Source organism: Perissodus microlepis, chromosome 12 (genome assembly GCF_051167445.1).
Source record: "Perissodus microlepis isolate ML-2025 ecotype Zambia chromosome 12, ASM5116744v1, whole genome shotgun sequence".
NCBI lineage: Eukaryota > Metazoa > Chordata > Actinopteri > Cichliformes > Cichlidae > Perissodus > Perissodus microlepis.
The window spans coordinates 24,588,943-24,611,169 of record NC_140472.1 but is presented as its reverse complement, the minus strand read 5'-3'; the positions used below and the strand labels follow the sequence as shown (position 1 = coordinate 24,611,169).

The 22,227-nt window shown below is 39.8% G+C and overlaps 1 protein-coding gene across 2 annotated transcripts; it reads left to right on the top strand.

Annotated features, from left to right (window-relative positions):
- The first annotated feature begins 264 nt into the window (after nt 1-264).
- On the top strand, nt 265-21,878 carry rnf122 (ring finger protein 122). 2 transcript variants are annotated; one of them, XM_084946357.1, is made up of 6 exons: nt 265-779; nt 6,989-7,145; nt 17,769-17,814; nt 17,903-17,944; nt 18,063-18,142; nt 19,908-21,878. In XM_084946357.1, exons 1-6 carry the CDS (start codon nt 755-757, stop codon nt 20,020-20,022), a joined length of 465 nt encoding a protein of 154 aa, XP_084802483.1. In that variant the 5' UTR covers nt 265-754; the 3' UTR covers nt 20,023-21,878. The 2 variants fall into 2 exon arrangements, with proteins under 2 accessions (XP_084802483.1, XP_084802482.1); XM_084946356.1 differs by having other exon boundaries at nt 270-779; nt 18,060-18,142.
- The last annotated feature ends 349 nt before the right edge of the window (nt 21,879-22,227 follow it).

The following is a 22,227-nucleotide window of genomic DNA, read 5'->3' as shown; positions in this document are numbered from 1 at the left end:
AACTGGAAATAAAAGCTCTCAAACGTCTTCAGCGCACAGAAAAACAAATTAATTAGCCTGGCTGTTCCAGTACCTTTGGGGGGCACTGTGAATCTATTAAAGACGTGACATTTAGAGGTGTGTGAGTGTGTGTGCGTTAATATACGGGTTATTATGCCACACTGGTGATTGGCTCATGAGCTACAGTGAACCAGACCCCTTGCTGTAATACATACATGCATCAGTAAGCTGCAGACGTTAATGAGCTACAGGAAACACACCAGCCCGTCACATCACAGCGCGGATCAACCGGCCTCGCCATTGGTCTCCCCGGACGTCAGTCTGCCGGAGAGGGGGCGGGAGCAGGGAAATCGAGCCTGTGCTCTAGTTTCTCTTCTCACACAGATGCTGCCGCTGGGTCAGTGTCATGCTGTCTTTTAATAATAACAGAGTCAAAACAGCGACAGCGAGGAGAAGCTGGGGAAACACTCACATCAGCATTTCTGCTTTTTGAGACGAGCCAACGTGGACAATGTGACATAACCCAGCTGCAACTTCCGATACAAAAAGATTAAACGCCCTTTATCCACCTTTTTATTCGTCTTTCACGACCTCTTCAGGGCTGCTATTGTCTCACTCACCTTTGACACAGCTGGCGGGCAGTCACCGGCTCTACTTGTGCACTTCATTGCGGTCATCCATCTGCGAGGAGGCCTGCGGTTTGTTGGTAAACACGAATCGGATCCCGACGGCAAGGACTCCATCTGGTGCATTGATGCACCCGTTTCAGTGGTGTAACGGTGAGGAGTCATTTTTGTTGTTGTTGTTGTTTGTTTTGTTTTGCTAGTCTCTGTGACAATAATGAACAATACGTCCTATTATTTTAGTAGGATTAAAACAGAGATTTTAGAACAAGACTGACTCAGGCCAGTGCTTTCTAAATTTAGACATCCCCAGCGAGTGCAACGACAATGTGCAGGATCTTAACAAAGAGACACAAAATGAGTTGTCATAAGCTGTGTGCTCGGTGCTTCATTTGTTCTTAAAAGTGTCCCTAATAATGCCACAGCGATGACATATAAACACCCTGTAAACGTGCTAAATGTTAAACACACGAAATCTAGTTTCGTTAAATAGACTAATGTAAGCAGACAGCTGCATAGTAGTGGTATTAGTGATAAGTGATTTCTTGTCCACAAGCAGCTCTATACTTCATCCTGTCCAATAAGTCAAAGTCCACGGAAAAGAAAAGTATTAACAGCAAAAGTTAGAAGTGCAGAGTGAATACTAGAAAAATAGAGAAGGACTGTTAGAGCTGCAGTAATTAGAAGATTAATCAGCAGCAGTATTAATAAAAAATCTTTTTTTTGAAGCTGCAATGTGCACATCACCCAGTTCTAGCTTCTCAAACGTGAAGATTTGAATCATTAATTTGAAACTTGAATGCATTACTTTTTGGCTGTAAGGCTTTTGCCACGACTGTCTGATATTTTATAGACGCAACAATCAAAGAAAATGACCAATAAAGAAAGTTATCATAAGCTGCAGCCCTATAGATTACAGCATGTTATAAACGTTGTAATCTACCTAAATTAATACACTATCCACCAAAAGGGCAATTAGGCAATCAGAAATTTGGTCAGTTTTTGTATTGATTTGTAGGTTAAGAGTCTAACTGATCAATAAAAACCTTTATTTTGACCTAAACTCACTCCAGAGAGTTACCCAAGGCCGGTCATTGTGCTCTTTGTATAATGTTTTGCCTCTCTAGGTAATCTTGTTTGCTCTGACCCTATCTACAGTCTCTCACTTACACTCTTCACGGCTTCAGCTGATTATCTTCCAACAGGCCAAAAGTGTGAACAAAAGCAGTCACACTTAAACAAAAATGAAACCCTTCATTCCAGTGAAATTGTCTTTCAGTGTTTCTTTGTCATGGTGAGACTGGGTGAAGATGATGGATTGGGGGTCTTTTTCCTCTGACTTTGCCTGTTTGAATGCACAACTACAGCAGCCTCCTCAGTGGACTGTTGGTGTTCAGACAAGAACAATTACTCCCTTTGTGCAGCAACTCGCCTGCCATTCATATTGGAAATAATACACACACACACACACACACACACACACACACACACACACACACACACACAGTATCAAAGAGTAACATTCTGCTGGAAAAATGAAGCAGTAACAGGCAGCCGCAACTCTGTGTGTGTGTCAGTGTTACTGTGATCGTGCCTATTCATTCTACTGTTTATATGTGACACATGTCGTGCTTTCATGCATGTGATGGGGAGATTTGTGCCCCAACCTACTTTCGTCTTGAAAACAGCAGCAGCCATGCAGGCAGGCCTGAGTGATTCCCCCCTATGTGAACTGCTGAATATTTGATGGGAAGCTCAGTCTTTAGCAAAGGCAGCAGCAGCAACAGCAGCAGAAGGCAGTTTTGTTTGAACACGACATATATAGGACAAAACCCCAGCAGGCATCTCATAGGAGCTGTCAGGGAAACTGCAATAGTCGAGGTATTTTACAGCTCGATCAAATCTCAGAGGGAATTTCCTGCCTTTTTGAAGAATAACTCGAGAAGCTCTCGGATTCTCTTTGTCCTGAAATGAGAACTTTCATTAGCTAACCTTCAGCCGCTTTCTGCATCTACTACTCCATGGCAACGGCACGCCTCATAAGATTGTTGATATATAGGTCACTGGTCATGCAAGACTTCAACCAAATCAAAAAATCACTTAATATAGCTGCTCTCCCCGCATACAAAGGTGGAGGAGGGAAATGCGACGTGATGTGACATGGTGAGCACGCACAAAGGTTTGCATGCAAATGCCCTAGATTTGGATTGTGAGTCTGCTCAGGTGATTTGTGTCATTAGCAGGGCAGTGACATGAATACAGGAGCTGACATTTACACTGTTCTCTCTCACTGTGTGTGTCTCTTTGTATGCTGATGATCTTTGTGAGGCAGATTGTTTGACATGTGTAAAGAGGATGAAGTAAATTCGATCGCCTTGCATCTTTCTGTGTCCTCGGTTATATTCAGGGAATGCAGCATCAGTCTGATCCATCCACCTAATTGTAGTGTAAAAAAATAAAACTTAATTATGAGAGAGTAAACATCTGCAATTAAAAATAAAGGGTGTGCCTTCATTTCAAAATGTGAGAAACATAGTTATCTGACATTTTATGTAGTAGAAATTTCTCTGTGTCAGATCTAAATAGAGGTGTGACAATAGTGAGTTGAAATTGTGGAACAGAAAATATTAGTAATGCATGCTTTCAGCAGGACTGTTTGAATATTTGGATTTCTCCAGTGTGTTTTATTCTGGGCAACAATATGATGGAAAAGTGAACACACTGACTTGTAGAACAACCAAAATGTACCAAAAAAAAGGACTTAATGATTTATTCAACATGATCTGAAATGAGTGACCGAGGCCTTAAACTCAAGAGGAAAGTGTTCAGTCCAGTCAGAGCCCTGTTTTTCTTTGTGAAACCCTGGTTACCATAAGAAAGACACTTCAGTGTTGGTTTCACTTTTCAGACCCGGAAGTTCCACCCCTTTTTTATTCTGTCTATAATTATGAATCGTATAGATGACCAAAGAGGACAATTTGTGCACAAAAGCATTTGCAAGTAGTCACTTGTCATAAATACTTGTCAGAGGACTAGTGGAGCTGTCTATCACCATCTCTACCCCTTTTCTAGTCATACAGGAAGTAGAGAGTGTGAAAAAGACAAGCAAACTAAATTGTGACAAAGTGTGAAAGCCAGTGAGCAATCAGTGTAATTACTTTGCATGTCTTTGTAAGGAGACATAGCACATAAAAGGCTATCACCGGCAAGAATATGGGAAAAATATTTGGTAGGTGATTGGACAAACCTGCTGGTCTATCAGCTGTTACTAAACCAAAGTAACTTTGACCTTTTATGTCAGTTGTTTCTCGTAGAATGATGTTAGCTGTGATCGCACAGACCTCACAAAAATCAAGCTCGGTAGTGAAGGCCTACTTTTAATAACTGGTAGCGGGGGATGACAATGACAGTAGCTGTATAGCACATTTCATTACACGATGAGAGGGATACTTACTGTTGGGTATTTAGTACAATGGTTTCAAATATAACTTAATAGGCCCTTATTAGTTAATTGCACATGTGTTGCATGGGCACATTTGATGAAAAAAGTGTTGTATGTGAAAGATATTTTTTGAAAAGGAAGGAGCATTATTAAAAATATTGTGGATTTTATTTCACCTCTTACATTTTTAAATCTCTCAAAATCTTTGTCAAATCCTGTCAGCTGTGCTACAGTTTACAACCCTGATGCAAGTTCTCGCCAGTCAGTCACATGAATAATCATAAGGCTGGTTGGTTTTGTCCCGTTTAGACTCTTTTCAGGCATTTGTGGCTTTTTGGTTAAAAATCTGGCTCAACCCTTAGTGTATCTACCATTGATTGCTTCTGGCTGAGTGAAGTGGTGGAACTTGAATTCGCAGCCATCAACGATCCTTGATTAATAGACACGCTCTGCTTGTTCAGCACGAGTGGAATCAAGAGGCGGATAGTATTGATCCCCTGATACTGCTGTTTCCACTGTGAGGCGGGAGAGGCGTCAGATAGAAATGTCAGTCTATTACTTTGGCTGCGGGAGTAACTGGAAATATCCTCATTGATTAAAAAGTGGTGCTGGAAGAAAATAATACCCACGAAAATGAAACTGGTAAAGATCTTCATCTATTCCTCCATCTGTTCATCCATCTCTTCAGTAAGTTGACCCATTCGGCTTTTCTTGAATTTCTGTTAAATAAACATATTTTTATAATGGTGGATGCTTAAATTAAAAATGCTCAGCCTCTCAAAGGTTGTGCTCCTTGTGAGCCAAAATCTCAGGTTTCAGGTGCTCTAATTGCTCAGTTTTTGGGTGTTTTTTATTTATTTATTTATTTAAATCCTGGCTCTATGTGATGTAAATGAGCGCTAATATCATCTGTTGGTACAGAAGCCCAGCTCTTCTATGGATTAAATATTTTGTTTGTTACAGGCAGAAAATAATAGGAAGGTGGAAGGGGCTGTACCAAGGACCAGTACTGAAATTTTACAGTCACACTGCTAACCACATGACACAGTTTGGTCAAGTTAAAAAAGCCCCAGTTATGGAAAAACATGTAGTACCTAATTGGCTGTCAAAAATGTCCTTGTGACAGCTTTTGTCACTTGCAGATATCTGCAGTTTCTCTTAGTTTGTATCAACTTGTCTGCAAACGCTTGCTGCAACCACGCACCAACCAGTCACCAACCAGTCTGGGAGTACACATTTCCCTTGGGACCTGCGGTTGGGTCACAACGCCACTTAAGAAGCCTCTTAAAGGTAAATATCAATCATTTGGTCCTCTGAGGCATACATAGCTCCTCTCATAGAGTCTAGAAGTTAAAATTAAATTAAAATATGGTGCTGAAAATCGGTCTTTCCTATGATGATGGAGGGTTTGTCAGTCCAGCACAGGATTAGTAAGCACAGACAAATAACACACGAACACCCACAGACAGAGCAGAGCAGACGGAGCGGGTGTTAAATTTGTTTCAGGCTAAGTTTGTTGCAGTTTGTTTTTACATTAAATTTGTTTCCATGCGTGTGCCCTGGAAGGCCAAAAGTGTCTCTGTGAAAGAGCACACGGGCTAAGTTCACTGATTAGCGCCTTGTCTCTGGGTGAATATGCTAATCAGTGAAATCAGCTGCTGCGGTGTCTGATGAAAATGAAAACCTGCAGACTCTCTCAGCTTTCTGCCTTGTTGCTGCTCTAATCTGGACATGAGAAGCCTGAGTGCGACGAGTACTGCGTGAGCTCCACTTCACTATCACTCCCTGGGTTAGCATGACCCTGATCTCACAAAGCTCCTTCTCACATGCTGACTTCTCATTACTCACTCAGATGCACAAAACACATAGTGTGCTCTCTGCGTCTCTGTTTATCTAACTTAAAAACAGCTTGTCAGTTCATGCTTGTGTGGATTTAAGGTTATTTCCTGTTTATTATTTTATTAATGTATATAAAGGTCAAACTTTAGACTGATTTATTTATTGGGATAGCAAAACTGGATAGCACCTAATTCAAATACTGGGGGGTATTATCAGTCGATTATCGGTAGTTTATTTACACAAATTGCTAATTTTGAACTTAATGTCCTGTTTTTGAGCATAAGTCACTGTTTCCTGCTGCTTTAAGAGTCAGCTCAGAATTTTCTGTCTTTTTTTTTCTTTTTTACAGAACACAGCTATGTGCTCCGTTGCATGTTATTATTGAAAACAGCTTGTCAAGCAGAGATCTGGTTACATAGCGCTCCACTTGTGGAGATTTCACCACATCTTCCTCTGCAGCTATGCCCTGGAGTCACACTACCAGGCTTCACAATTGCTAATGAGTCCTCATTTGTTTGGGGATTGTGAATTATATGATATGCAATTACGCTGGGTGGTGCTGTTGGCGATTAACCAACTGTTTAATCCTTTAGGGTAGATGCAGATGAGCAAATAAACAGTTAAATTAACCAGTTACTTACAGTTATTTCAAACATTTCAACCAAGGAGACTACAGTGGCTTTGGTATAAAAATAATAAACACCCCTGATCAAATACTGAAAACCGTGTGCGGGGTGCAGCATCAAAGTAGGAAGGATAAATAAAGCATGGCACGTTTCATAGGTTACCATCTCTTCTGATTGGTTCATGCTGCAGTATTCTTCAAAAAATGTTCAGTGCTGCATTTGTGCTATATTTGCACAAGTATCAGCAGATTATATGGACGCTATTGTCAAGAACAGGAAAGGTTACAGATTGTATTCACAATGCAGGTCTGAGCCTCAGAAAAGAGATGAGGTTACAGGTTGCATTCAGTTTTTGTTTTGCGGTATATTCGTGTGTGTGGGTGTTAGTGTCAGGCTTTTAGTGTTTAGCTGTTTCATGCTATATCCTTCCTGTAAATTTGCTTTTGTTGTTGTTTTAGGGTGCTTCTGTGGTCTCGGACTCGTTTACTCCAACAAGTCGTGCACCATGCCGCCCATCACCTTCCAGGACCTACCTCTCAACATCTACATGGTGATCTTCGGGACAGGCATCTTTGTCTTCATCCTGAGCCTCATCTTCTGCTGTTATTTCATTAGGTGAGAGGCAACAGAATCGTACAGCAAGACCAAAGTCTTAATCCACTTCAAATTAGGGCAGAGTTTGTAGGAATTGTTTTCTCCTTGTTTCAGATTCTAGATGTGTTAACGGTTCACAGCAAAACAACATTATATAAATGATATATAACTCCTCTTGCATGTAGTGCTATTTATCTTTCAGAACTGTTTTGGTGAGAATTGCCCAGTTAGACATCTGCTTTCCCTTGATTAGAATTAAATAAGAGGAGTAAGGATAAAATTGTGAATTACTGAGTTATTGAACGGAGGTGGTGACACCAGCTATGAGCCAGGCAGCCCTCATTTGTCAGAGTGTGGCAGTGTCTCACCAAGAATTCACTGAATGGCTGTTGTGACCATAATGACCCACTCCTGATTCATACCTCTTGTAAAACTTAACAACTCACATAACAATAGCGCGGGCCACTGACTCCCATGGTTTGTTCCATTTGAAGTCTACAGGCAGAATTTCTTATTCCATGTTGGAATTTTAACCTGGAGCGACCCTCAAGTTGGAAAATTGGAACAGCCCCACCAACCTCAACTTAACAATCTAAAACTTGATTTAGACTTCTGCAGAAAAATCTATGGCCTAACTGACGACATAACCAGAAACTTCTTTCAACCCTACGCTGTAACCTTGCTTACCATTCAGTTGTTGAAGGCTGCGTTGATCCAACAGTAGTTATATTTCTCTAGAGGTGCATGTCAGGTTATGTAGGGTTTGAAAAGGAGTCTGAATCAGGCATAAGTTGCCCATGCAAACATTGGTAAACCTCTAAAACTTGTTGTGTATTTGTGTCTGGCTAAAGAAGTCATACGCAAAGGCTGTGTTGATGAACGTGGCGCCGTGATGTTTTTAAGTGCAAAAAGAAAATTCTTAAAAATCACTGCTCTGTACTGCGAGTAATGCATTAGTAATTCTACCTTGCTTAGGACCAGACGAGTTCTGTTTTTTGCTGGAACATGCTCAACTGGATCAAATGAAGTGCAGCATCAGGACCAACTGAAGCGGACACTAGATAAGACTTCCATCTGTTTTTTAAACTGAAGAAGCCTCTCAAATAAACGGTGAAATATATTCATGAATGGAAAAAGAACCAAGATGGACAAATAGCACTACAGGCAAGCGAAATAAACACTTATGTTTCATATTAGGGAGAAATTTCTGTTTACTTCAAATTCATCTGGTTTGATTACTGAGAAGATCTCAGGTTATTGTAGATGCTAACAACTTTGGTTTTATGTTATGTAAAACAGCGGTCCCCAACCTTTTTTGCGCCACGGACCGGTTTATGCCCGACAATATTTTCACGGACCGGCCTTTAAGGTGTTGCGGATAAACACAACAAAATAAAACTAGTACCGGTACCGAAAAAAATAAGATTTATTCATAACACACGTGAAAAGACCCAGGAAAACCGAGTTAATGATAAAAACGATAACAAAATAACGCTGAAAACCGATAAAAACCCTGAAAACCATACATTTCACACCTGAGCCTCAACTCTCGCGGCCTGGTACCAAACGACTCACGGACCGGTACCGGTCCGAGGCCCGGGGGTTGGGGACCGCTGATGTAAAATATACCTGACTACAAGAATTTAGCTCACAGTTTCAGAAAATGCTTCATAGTTAAATCAGATTCATAGTAAATGGACTTGTTCTTATAAATTGCTTAATCACCCATTCATACAAGCACTTTCTCCTAACTAAGTGCTTTCTATTGCACACATTCACACTCCGATGAATCGGAGCGCAATTTGGGCTTCAGTATCTTGCCCAAGGACATGCGTGCAGACCAGGGCAGCCAGAAATTGAACCGCCAACCTTCCGATTAGTACATGATCTGCTTTCCCTCCTGAAATACAGCCAAACAATGAATACAGCCAACTCTCAATTCGAGTAACATAAATTACCCCCCACAAACAAAGACTTCATATTCAGCTTTGCTCAGACAAACTGTAAGTTCTACTAATTCAGTTATACACTTATAAACTGGCCAGAGGGATAATATTGACCCTATTAAGCAATAGGAAATAATGCAATGGGAAATATAAATGCCTGTAAATTATTTGTATACATTTATTTTAGTTGGAAAACAAATAAACACATAAAAGGTTCTCATGATAAATCATCAGGAAAAGTTAAGCATCTGTGATTGTAGGCATTGAATTCCAGCCTAAACCAAACTACGCCACCGAGACCAACATCGTAATCCCTAAATATCTCCACTGTAGAGACATTGTATGTGTGTGGAGGCAAGGAACACACTGTAGGAGGGACTGAGGTTAAAAAAAGAGGAACAGGGTGACCTATCCTGCTGTTGACTGTGAACTCCCTGATGAGTTGAGGATGGGAGGGCGGGATGTGAGGCAACAGGAAGCCTCCCGTCACAATGTGTGAAGACAGCAGTGAGGAAAGGAGAAACTGTGTTCAGAATAAACACGGCACAAATAGTGCACAGTTGGAAAACATAAAGCCATCATACATGAAGGTCCACAGTGAACAAAAAGGAAACGTCAGCACCTGCTGTAGGGATTGTGTTTCATCTTGAGCTCTCTCTGGATGACTAAGCATCTGTTTTTGGAAAATTGCTTGATGTCTCATAATGTGGTGTGCTATTGTTGGACATTTAAATGAATTTGAAATGTTGTTCAAATTTTAGTGTTATCAAAAATGCCAGAGAGTTTAAGACATTTTCTGTCTGGAAGACAGGCAGGACGAATGTGCTGTTCAGGAAATAAATCACAGAAAATAACGTTAGAATAAAGACGGACGTCAGCGAGAATCTTGATTCGCATTTGTGCAGATAACATCCCGCCTCTGTTCCTCAGTCGTTTTAATTCTTATAATTAAATATAATGGAAATCTAGTGAAATAAATTTCATCACTACACACCTAAATTAATCTAAACCTAAAGTTAATTTCCTTAAGACAAAATATTGTTATCCCAAAAGGCAATTCAGCAGAGGTGGCAAAAGTACACACATTTGTCACTTAAGTGGAAGAAAAGATTGTTGTTTTATAAAATTCTCTGGTAAAAGCTGAACCACAAGTGAAAAAGTACAGGCTCTGAAATATACTCAGTGTTCTTTGAATATTTTAAGGTGTTTGCATCCACTCTTATGTCCAAACTACGACAATGTTTTTAAAAGAGGCCAAAAAACCCCGAATGAAATAACTAAAAAATCATTGCATTTAAAAGCTGCTTTCAGCATCTCCCTTTTACACAAGGAGGTCACCACAGCAGATACCTCCGCATGTTTGACTTGGTAGATTTTCTTTTTTATATACACCAGATCCTCCTTTTAACACAACCCCAAAAGTGTTACTGCATCCTTCCAGAATCAAACTGGGGATCTTCTGCTTGTCAGGAAAATATGTAAACTCCTACACCACAGGAGAAGCTATTAAATGACGAAAATGTTTCTTTAAATATGTGCTCATTTGAGTTTAATGCTGGCATATTCCAGAAAGTTGGGAATAAGGACGTATTTATGTCAGATTGTATCTACAAGCGTGCATCTCATTTCCTCCTCTGCTGCCTGAAAATAGTAACAAAGAAGTCCTGTTCTTTTGGTTATGTTCAAAAGGAAGCAGATTGTGTTTGATGCCTTTTTTTCATCTTAATGTTTTCTTCTTTTAAAGAGATATACACTCACCACCCACTCTATAAACGTATAAGATACACCCTTTTGCCATCAGGGATGCCTTAATTCTTTGTGGCACGTATTGAACTAGTTGCTGGAAACATTTCTCAGAGATTTTGGTCTATATTAACATGACAGCGTCACACAGTCGCTTCACATTTGTCAGCTGCACATCCATGATGTGAATCTCCTGTTTCAACACATCCTAAAGATGCTCTGTGCTTTATTTGAAGTCACCATCATTTTAAAGAAACGCGTTTGAGATGACTTGAACTTTGTGGTGTGTTATCCTACTGGAAGCAGCCAGAAAGTGGGCATAGATCAGCGTTTTCTGAAATAATCAGCCCGGACCAACCGGCACTAACAACCAAAACCATGTTCAAAGTCACTGAAGTCAATTTTGATGCTCTGTTTGAGCTTCAGCAGGTTGTCTTGACCATATCCACATGGCTAAATGCATGTGGTTGAAGGATTCAATATTTGTGCTCAGGGGCAGTTGAACAGGTTTACCTAACAAAGTGACCTAAAATGTATGCATACATTAAAAAAATTATTTTAAAAAAAGAACTATCACTGAGTAATTCTTTTAAACTTAGGTGTTTGCACCAAAAATGGAAGTGATATCAAAATCAGTAGCAATAGTGATAATTATGAAAATACTAACACACACACACACACACACCCACACACACACACACACTGTAATACTGCGGCACCACAGAACAAGAAGGAAGGCCATTATTACAAGCTGTCCTAACAATGACAAGTATAGCTGATGTTAAAAAAACAACAACAACTATGCACTAAAGGGTAAGAAAAAACAAAAAATAAAAAACAACCATAAAGCAGCATGAAAATGACAATTCATAAACCACCATCCTCTGAACAGATTCATTACAAACACTAATGGAAAGCGTTTGAGGCGTGCATTTTTCCTCTGCGTCTCTCGCTGATGTGCTTGCTCCCTAAAGCGAACCCTAGCTCTAAATGGACTTTGTGGCGAGATTAATCTTTCACTTTTTGTATTCAAGATCTGGCATAACTTTGAGCCTCAACCATTAAGTCCTTCATATGCTCAAAAGATCAGCAGCTACAATGATAAATTGTAAGTGGTAAATATTTGTTTCAGTTTGGACTGACTCATGTTCACATGCTGAAGACACACTTCTTTGAGTGAAAATGTTTTCTGTGACCTGGCTTCACCACTAAATTGAGCATCAACTCTGTCTGAAAAAGCTCAGATCCTTCCTGTTTCTCTTAAAGCCCTTTCTGAAGGATCATAACCAGCGACTCACTTCCTTTGGCTCCATTAACATGCTGAAGGTACTCTTGGGTGGGAGTGTGATTGTGAATTCATTTATAGACCGGGTGATTCATAACATGAATACTGAGTGATGAAAGGCGCTCTGTGTTAGGGGGCAGGTCTCCTATTATCTCTTTCAGACAGGCTCTTTTCTTAATCCTGTGTGTCATCGTGTTTGGATGTACAGCTGTAACATTAGATTGCGACCAAAAGATCTATGCCCGACCACCACTATTAAAACTATTTTAATTTTTAAGGTGCGGTGGTTAAAGTTTGCTAAGATTTAGCTTTCTTTAGCAAATACATGTCACTTCTTGCACAGAGTCGAGATCTTCGCAGCTGTACCTGTAAAGTACAAGACCGAAAAGACACAAGTGTTCCACACCAAGGGCACGCCAAAAATATCACAACTTTAATTACGTCCCCATCTGGTCTTACAGTGCAGTACAGGGTTTGTGCTCAGCAGCACAGCAGCTAGTCAGAGAGATATTTTAAGATCCACGAGGCTCAAGAGGGAGGTGGTAATGTGTTTTTGTCCAGACAATAGAATGACTGAGGAGAGATATTAAGCTGTTAAGTGAATGGCTTTCTAAAATAAACTTTAATTTGCTGGGAGAGATCTTGGAGAAAACCCCAGAAAAACAACAAGAACAGCAACAGACAGTTAATTTGAAAACATGGAAATATAAATGGTTACTCATCTACGGCAGCCTTTTACATCCAAACTGTGCATCTAACGACAGTTTAGTCTCAAACTGAGCTTCTTAAACCTCGTCTGTCATCATTAAACTGACGTCATCTCGCTTGCATACACTCTGAGGACAGATTGAATTTAGCAAAAACAAAAGGATGATTATTTCAGAAATGCTACAGCAGCAAGAAGGGCATGCTGGAGGTCATCTACTGTGAAAACAGAGATGCAGTCAGCGGTTTTTCTAGCTGTCCTTGGTGTCAGATGATGACGGGGGGATGGCGGGGTTCAGCACCACATGTGCTCACATGTGGTGCAAAAGAGCCCAGATGCTGGGGTAATCCAGGTTTATCACGTCTTTCAGTCGTCTCAGTCTGTCCAGGTTGATCTGTTGAGTGCCAGATGTTCAAAATAGTTGGTACTTCCTGTGCAGCAGACTTTAGGTGTAGTCAAGCAAGTCGTTGGCAGCCTCGGGGTAGTTATTTTGTAACCTCTATTGAAATGAATGGGGAGAGATCCATAACCTTTATTTCAAAGGTCTCCAGGATATAAAAAAGGTTACTTATGGAATACATGGAAATGAAAACCTCTTCAAATGGTTTCTGACTTTGCCCCAAAAATAAGAGTTAAACTTTTTTTCTCTTCTGATACGCATGCAGAAAGTTACACGATACTACTGCTTCATTAGTCGAGAGTGCTGACCTCAACCTCTCTGGTTTCACTTTACTGATAAAAAGCCATGCTAATAATGGACAGTATAAAACGATCATGTGCATTTATTTATATGCCTACTACGATAGCAAGTAGATATGCCTACTGTGCACACGTTTCCCAGTTTGAATGGTGACTGGCAATTATTAAATTCTCCATTCCTTTTTGAGGAATCTGCTCTCTCTCTTTCTGTCTCTCTCTCTATAGCACCTCTTTTCCCTATCAGCAGCTTGTTTTCTGGGCTAGGAAGGGTAGATGTAGGTCAGTCATGTGGTTACCATGGCTTGTCTAGCAAACGCGGTTTTTGGCCACTGCTGCTTCCATGCAGATTAGTCTTGGAAAGGATCTCAGCCCGGGGGATCTGATCTTCCCAAGAGATCATATTTTTAAGGCACAAGATGTTGGCAGTGTTTTGTTTTTTTTAAATATACCTTTTGTATGGCGTCAATGTTTGTGCCCCATCGAGCATGGTGACGACAGATTACCACAGTGTATGCACCAGTCTTGGTGCCAACTTTCGGGTATTGCAAGACTGTAGTTGGAGGAGCGTGCGAAGCCAAAATGAACTTTGGTTGGAACACCATTCGTTAAGAAGGGGGAGGGAAAAGAGACTGTTTATTGAGTTGAGACATGACTGCCAAAGGCATGGTATTTATGTTTAGGGCATGCTGTATGGACTCTTGGCTTCGTGCAGTCTTGGAGTCATGGTGGAGCTCACAGATTTGGCAGCTTCTCATTTTTGTTTGGGCCTGTAACTGTTTTCTGTCATTGTTACACTCCAGGTATACTTCATCTTTGAGTCCATGTCGAAGTATCTTAACATCGACCAGGAAGGACTCTAAGTTTCCTGTGATGACTCTTGGTTGGAAATACTTGCTTGGTCGGGACCTTTACAGTTTTAACTCTGCTCGGATTTATGTAGAAGTACTGATCCTTGTGCTACTCAGTTGCTTATGGTGGTGGTCTTTTCAGCTGTGTTAGTTTGAGTTTTATGTTGGCTGATGTTCTGCACATAAGAGGGGCTCTTCATTTTCCCCAGGTTATACTGACAAATGACTTTATGTCACAGAAGACGGCCTGTGCTCACTCGACCTTTTAAGACTCTCATGAGTATTTTTAGTATTTTTAGCTGGGTTTTTTTGGATGAAAGATTTGTGTCCAACTCCCTTTAATGAGGAATTCCACCTGATTGGTATGGATAGTATCTTTTTTTTATTTACGTAAAAGTCTCTGTGTAGTAGGGTTGGAATTATTGATTAAGTTGTTTCTGGCTAATCAATTTATTGCTCTGTTTAAATCATATCAGGGAATAGTGACAGATCCTGAAGGTAAATAGAATCTTCTACACAACATGGAACAAAGTGGAATGCCAAGGAAACTAGCCAATTTATACAAACTCATTTAAAAAAGTGTTCAAATATCCAGCCAGAATTATGTCAGAAGCTTGTTCATAGCTAGCAATTTAATTAAATTTAACATTTAAACAAATATTAGTGGGGGTGTATGTATATATTTGAGCCTGAATGTATACTTTTGATTGATTGGAGAAAATCCAAAATAAATTAAAATTTGAAATTGAAATGATCAAAAGTCCAAAATTACCATGGCATTCATGCCTTTTTCACCACTGCTGTATCCTTAAAATCTGAATGATATTCAGTATTAAAGACTAAGCTAAGTAACTTTTTAATTTTTGTCAGTTAAAGTTTATTAAAATGTTTCTGATGCGATTATTTTATTACAACTGTAGCAGATTAGCAGATCAATTTATTAACCAAGTAATCGGCTTGGAATTAACTGTAAAAAGTATTTCAAACATATATTTCAAAGGTGTAGCAATGCAAGCATTTAACCGTGTTTTGTAACACTGTAACGGGTCTCATATTTGAGCACACAATAAAGCAGGACATGGCATGAGAGGCTTTGACGTTTGTCGAGAGGAATTTTAAGTCTTGCAGATGTTGCTGCACAATGGTTAGAGGGAAACACAGAAATCTCTGTCATGGCGCCCCTTTCACCCACTTCACATCATTATTCGAGCATGGGAAACCTCAACAAGAAAAACGTGTATCCTCACATTGTTCACGTGTAAAAAATGTTAGGAGTAACTGTTCTAAACACTACAACCAAATTTCATTAACAATGAAAAAATTGTCAGTTCCTTACTGTAAGCGCTGAATCACTGCTTAGGGGGATATCATCATAGATAAACATTTAATTTGTTCTCAGATGTTGTCGCTGCACGTACTTTCAGGCCCAATTTACGGACAGCGACAGACATTTGGTCCATGTTCGGTTGGTTCAAAAACAAGAGGCCAAAAATAACCTCTTGAATAGACACTGCTCGCCAAGTGATAAAGATCTCTCCATTGTTGGTTTCAGGGGTGGTGCGGAGTTTCAAAGAGGCAACATACTCATTAACTTGTTTGTGCATGTGTGTGCGCATAAGTGTGTGTTAGCATTTTTGAATGTAGTTGCATGATTACTTAAGTGAGTGAACAATGTGTCTGTGTGTATTTATCCATAAACACTGTCCAAACTATTTTTTAATCTGAGACCAACAACCTGATGACAAAATGTCAGTTAAAAATCGAGTTTTATGTGTAAATATTCTATTTTTGGTCTACTCTATTTACTTTAATCAAGTGGTTGATACATTTTTATTAAAGTTTATTAGTACTGGGAATATATGCGAGTATATGGCATGAACTGATGCCATACACCTCAGTATTTTTAGCATAAGCTACAATTTGAAATCCCTGTAAGACTGAAAAATACATAAACCACAGCTACAGATACAGAAACTGATTAGGAAACTACAGGCAGAACAAATAAAGAGCACAAACAGTAAGAATGCATCAAGAAGCACCCATTCATGGCTAATTGCATTTTTAAAACTGTTTAATTAATTTAAAATGAATCAGCATTCACTTTGGGTTCTGCATGTAAGAAATCCCCATGTTGGATTCACATGAGAGTACCTTACAGTTCCTTTTGGACATTCAGTGTCTTTCTGAGCCTGAAACTCTTAAGTGGAACCACAAGGGACAATTATGCAATCTTGCTCTCATAACTGTGTGACTAACTGTGTCATTAAGGGCCCGCCTGTTGTAGCTACTGACTATGACAAGAAGGTTACACAATAAGTTAAATATGAAGAGATTGCAGGAAGATCATTAAGCTATTTTCAGCATGAAATTGTCTCTAATAAGTCTAAGTATCAGTAAGCTTGCTTTTTTCAACCTTGTCCCACATTGACATGCTTCTCAAAAACCATTTGCACATTGTCTATTTTTTCTGGTTGCATACAGAAAATATGAGCAGTCAATATGATACCATATATTTGTGCAGACAGTACTTCACTAGCCCTTTAAAGCCAAGCGTATTGTATTTGATACATGTGTTTTTGTGAGTTTTTGAGACTTTGACATTTTTTTGGCCCTCAAAAAATGATATAAATTGCATGACACATTTTTAATGACTAAATTCCAAAAATATGGCTAATGTGATACAAATTAAAAGTCATACATGTAGATTCAAATCTGATATATTTTTATATATTTTTTGTCTAAAAGGTACAACAAACATTCCATTATCAAAAAATTAAGGATTTCTGCCAGTTAGTTCATGGTTATATAGATATTTATAATCTTTTTTGGAGGCTTTTTTGTTGTTATTTGATCTTACAGTGAAGATTAGATAGAAAAGTGGGGAAACAGACAAAGCCTCAAGTCAGAGTTGAGCCCAGGCTACTAAATTTAACCTCAAGGTATGTGGTTGCTTAGTAACATCTGGGCTAAACCAGCAACCCTAGATATCTATTGAAAAAATTAAGGATGTTAATAAAAGTCTTCTGAAGAGGGAGCTTTTATCTGTTTCCTTATTTTCTGCCATATATACATCGTTACAGTGAGCACATTAAGGGGTCTATCCCATCTTGGATCTGCATGATGTCAGAGTCACACAGAGAGAGCACAGCAGCCCACCCAACTGCTTCTTAAACCTTTTGTTTGGGAGGGGGAGCCAATCAGAAGAAAATTAGGGTCCACTTTCAAGTAAATGAAGATTATTTTGATCAATGAATCGTGCAAATCTATTTAAAAATAAAAATTTGCCTCTATAAAGAATTTAGGTTTTCTTACAGGTGTATTTTAAGACAGAAACCAAGAAATGCATGCACACTGTGGTTAAAGGAACATTCTACAAATTGCCAAAGCTTATTTATGTGTTTCTCCGCTCATCCACAGCAAACTACGACACCAAGCACAGAGTGAGCGGTTTGGATACAGAGAGGTAAGACTGGTGTTGATAATTTAAGATATTTAAACTGTTAATTTAAAAAAAAGCATTTCTTTAAAAATGTCTTGTGTTATTCCTACAGGTAGTTTTAAAAGGAGATCCAAAAAAGTTGAGTCTTCATGGGGTAAGAATGAAATTTACATTTCTACCTGTTTGCGTTCAGCTTTAAGCTGTTGACTCAGGATAATTTAATCTAACGACTGTCCTCTCCCACTTCCTTCCGTCTGTCACTCACGCAGCAGACGTGCGCTGTGTGTCTGGAGGACTTCAAAGTGAAAGACGAGCTGGGAGTGTTGCCATGCCAACATGCTTTCCACAGGAAGTGAGTAGAGCACAGTGGAGTCTTTCTTCACACTCGCTTGCCAGTTTGCACCTGCTAGGGCTTGTTAAAGTGAAAATGGTCACGTCTGATGTGAAGTCCATTGATCAAAAGTTAAATGGAAATTTTTGGTGGAGTACTCGTCATCATTCATTCATGTCTTGGTTCCTGCTGAGGATCCCAGCATGCAAATCAAACAGAGCTGGTCTGAAGACCTTGCAGAGGAGGCAAAGCTATATCCTTGTGCTTTCAGTTGTCTAAAATTGAAATGCTTCTTAATGTGAGAAGGGTTTTTTTTTGTTTTTTTTACTGGGTTCTGTGAGAAGAGTTTAAAAGCAAAGAGGCCTTATCAGAGGAGCAATTTGATATTCTGGGCTAGCAGCCTTGGGCTACAGCAGTTTTGGTATAAATTGCTAAACATTCTCTACTTCATGGTTTAACTACAGTCAAAGGCAGCAGGACATTATTTTGGTTTCTTAAGACTCTCTTACAGAAAAATAGAACTGAAAAAGCTCTGTGAGTCAAATATTGCAAGTAAACAACCATATGTGGGTTGCTGCTATTGCCTAAAGACACTTGTGTCAAGCATTCCTGAGATGACACTTGCATTAGGAGATAGGTGTTGCAGAGGTGGGGCAAAAACACTTACCTGTGTGGGGGTTTACCTCTCATATAGGACGTGGGTTTTTTGTTGTTGTTGTTGTTGTTTGCTTGTTTTTTTTTTTTTTTTTTTTAACTTTTCCTGTGGTTTGTTGAGGTTTAGGCACCAAAACATCTTTGTCAGGGTTATGTCACTTTTCTAGGTTTCAAGGATACCAAGTCCATTAGAGGGGACCCAGGATCATTATTATTCTTGAACACTTCTACACTTCATGCAAGTTTCCGAATAATCGGCTTCGGTACAGCCTTTCATTTATTCCCCTCTCTAAAATGAGCCATAGCTCCTCCCCTTTTAATTCTTCCTTTTTCTGATTGGCTCCAGCTCACAAACAGAAGGTCTGAACTGCAGGCACGTGGAGCTGCTGTGCTCACAGCCAGAGCTGCATGTATCTGCCGATTTTTAGGACCATCTGAAGCCTGAGCTTTTGGCAGACAGGTATTATTTGTATATACTCTGATCCCATTATTTGAAACTCTGGTCTTGTTTAATATAAGCATCCTTCATTTATTGCACACAGCTTTAGTTGGATCAATTCAGATGGCCAAAGAGATTTCTTGGTTTTAAAACATGACTCTAGGAACAGCTTGCACCAAGTGACCAGTCCAGCTGTTTTCTCAGTAAGGAGAGCTTCAGTAAGATGTAGCATACTTAAAAATCTATTACCATGACCACTGGGAAAACTGTGGGGAACCTGATTCCATCCAAAGGTAACAGAACCTTCATACCAGCACCAGCAAAGCTAAAGCACATTCTGCTTGTCCATTCCGTAAACTGTAAAACCGACACATTGGGGAGACTGTGCATAGGTCTATTTTCGGTCCAACTTTCTGCAGTCTTGTCATCACTGTGAGACAACCAACACAGGCTCCAGGAATTAACGGCCCCCAGCCTAGAAATAGTTTCTGCAAATGCTGCTTACGCATGAATGGCGGCAGCATCGCATTTTGATTGCTGGTGTTCTAAAGGGCTCTCACATACTCATGCATGGGTCATAAGCTTGCCACTCTGTGGAAAAAATGACTAAGCTGTTAAACGTTGAAGATTTTGTTGAAGTTAGTCCAGCTTTCTTTTTCCTCATTCCTGTCCTGTCTGTGTTCCTCTATGCAGGTGTTTGGTAAAGTGGCTGGAGGTGCGCTGCGTCTGCCCCATGTGCAACAAACCCATAGCCGGCCCGCCTGAGCAGCACCACAGTATAGGAACTCTGCTGGATGAACTGGTATAACCTCTCAGCCTCAACCAGCCTGGTTGGGATGCCGACGCCCGGCCAAACTAGCTGGTGTGAGTTACAGACCATCAGGAAGAGGGAGACCGCTTTGCTGTTTAAACACGGCAAAGCACAAAAATGATCTGAAGGATGCTGTTGCCTAGCAACAATCTCCATGATAGCAACACAACACCTTGTGGTTGAGATTATCTTCAGCCGCCCACACATCACTCCAGCACTCTCCTTTCACGATCCCGTTCTACATGCCTTTTCTACACGTCCCTCACATCCTCTCTTGTTGGTTCGACTGAGGTTAACAACAGCACTGAACGGAGGGCAGTTTTTTCTCACTGAAGTGGACAAATGAGTGTTGATGAACAGCAGTGCTCGCAAGAAGATGCCGATCCCCCCTGAGTGTGTATCAATGCTGCCTGTCATGTGCTACCTGGGGTTAAATATTATCCATATTGGCTGAGTTATTTAAAACTCAAATGGGAAAAATTATTCCAGTACGTGGCACTCCATGAATTTTTTTCAGTTGACAAGTTTTGAGACAAAATTATAGTTTGTGTTTAACATTCCCAGCAGTAGCTCAAGGTCAGTTTTTAAGATGTAGTAGAAAAGAACAACAAACTGCAGCCGAGGAGAAAAAATATCACTGTAGCAAAGACACAGAGGGCTTAATAAAACTAAGAAATACTTTTTTTATGATTAAATTGAGGTCATGCTGCTTAAAATTCAAGGAAACGGTTATTTATATTGCATTTATTCAGATGAACTCAGAACAGTGGTAGAAAAAGAGCGGGACATGAAGCTGCCCTTGCTCACATGTAGCACGCAAAGGGTGATGAATTTACTAGAAATGTTCTGAAAGGCTGAGCTGAGGCGTGGTGCCTAGGTTTAATGTGCAGAAGACCCGTTTGCTGTGAATCCTCCAGACAGTTGGCTGCTCTATATATAGAAAAAAGTCCAGGACTGCCGAACGTTTGTAAAAACAGCCTTCGAGATGCAGCTCCAGCTTTCGTCCATGTGTGGTAAACGTCTGCATCAAGTCTCTTACAAACCAGTTATTTCTGATATAACGTCCAAAATCCATACTGGTGCCAACCCCTACAGTCCCACAGGCTCTAGCTGTTTTCTGTTGTTGTTGTTCAAGGGGATGTTTTATTGTCCTGTTGTGTTCTCATGTTAATATAGAAGGAACACATCCTGACGTTCACGGTAACAGTTTTGTTGAAATGTGTTGAAAGGTTTTTTATTTTTAGGTTTTGCACTTTGAATTCAGACACACACACACACACACACACACACACACACACACACACACACACACACACACACACACACACACACGTTTCCATGCCTTTGTTCTTATAAATGTTAGACTTCGGTTTGGTTCCAGCACAGCTGTGTTTTGAGTTGTGGTGAATCTTTCATAAAAGTCTGTGAAGTACCAGAGCTGGGTGATAAAGGGAGCAGCAGTGCAAGCCCTCAATGAATTCACCTGGGAAGCAACTAAATCTCACTCTCATAAACCGCGTTTTCGTGGCATTATTGCAGGTGGTTTACATTCCTCAGTCGTAAGTTATTTTTGTCTATTTTGTGATTTGAAAGCAAAACACTGCCTAAATTGAGCACAAAACTCACAAAGCACATTGTCCAGATACAGCAGGCAGCTGCACTGTAATTAAAATGTGCCATGTGCCAAAAAGAAAGAAAAGAAAACAACAAACAAACAAAAAAAGAGTTGATCATGTTTCATTTTCTGCACACGAGAAAAAGAAATGTTCACTCTGATTCTGACCACATTCCACATTTTGTAATCCAACAGATGTAAATAAGTTAAACAATAAAAAAATACAGTTCTCTGGTCATGCAGGCTCTTGCTTATTTCTTGAAAATCATGGTTATGGCACCACCATCAGGTGAAATCAAGTGTATGTGATGTACATTGTTTTAAGGTTGTTTATTTACTTGTCAAACAGTTGTCAAAGGTTTTAGAGTCTTGGTGGAAACCAGACTGTTTGCACTGAATTTTCAATTAAATACACTAATTAAATACACAAGTAATGTTCGAGTTCCTCTTTCCAGCACTACAGCCACTATTTGTTTTTAACTTGAGAAAACTCTTGATTGTTGTTTGTTTTGTTAATACTAGACTTATATTTCAGAAACAGTTGTTGTTATAATTTATTGAGACTTTGGATTTTAATTGTCAAATAG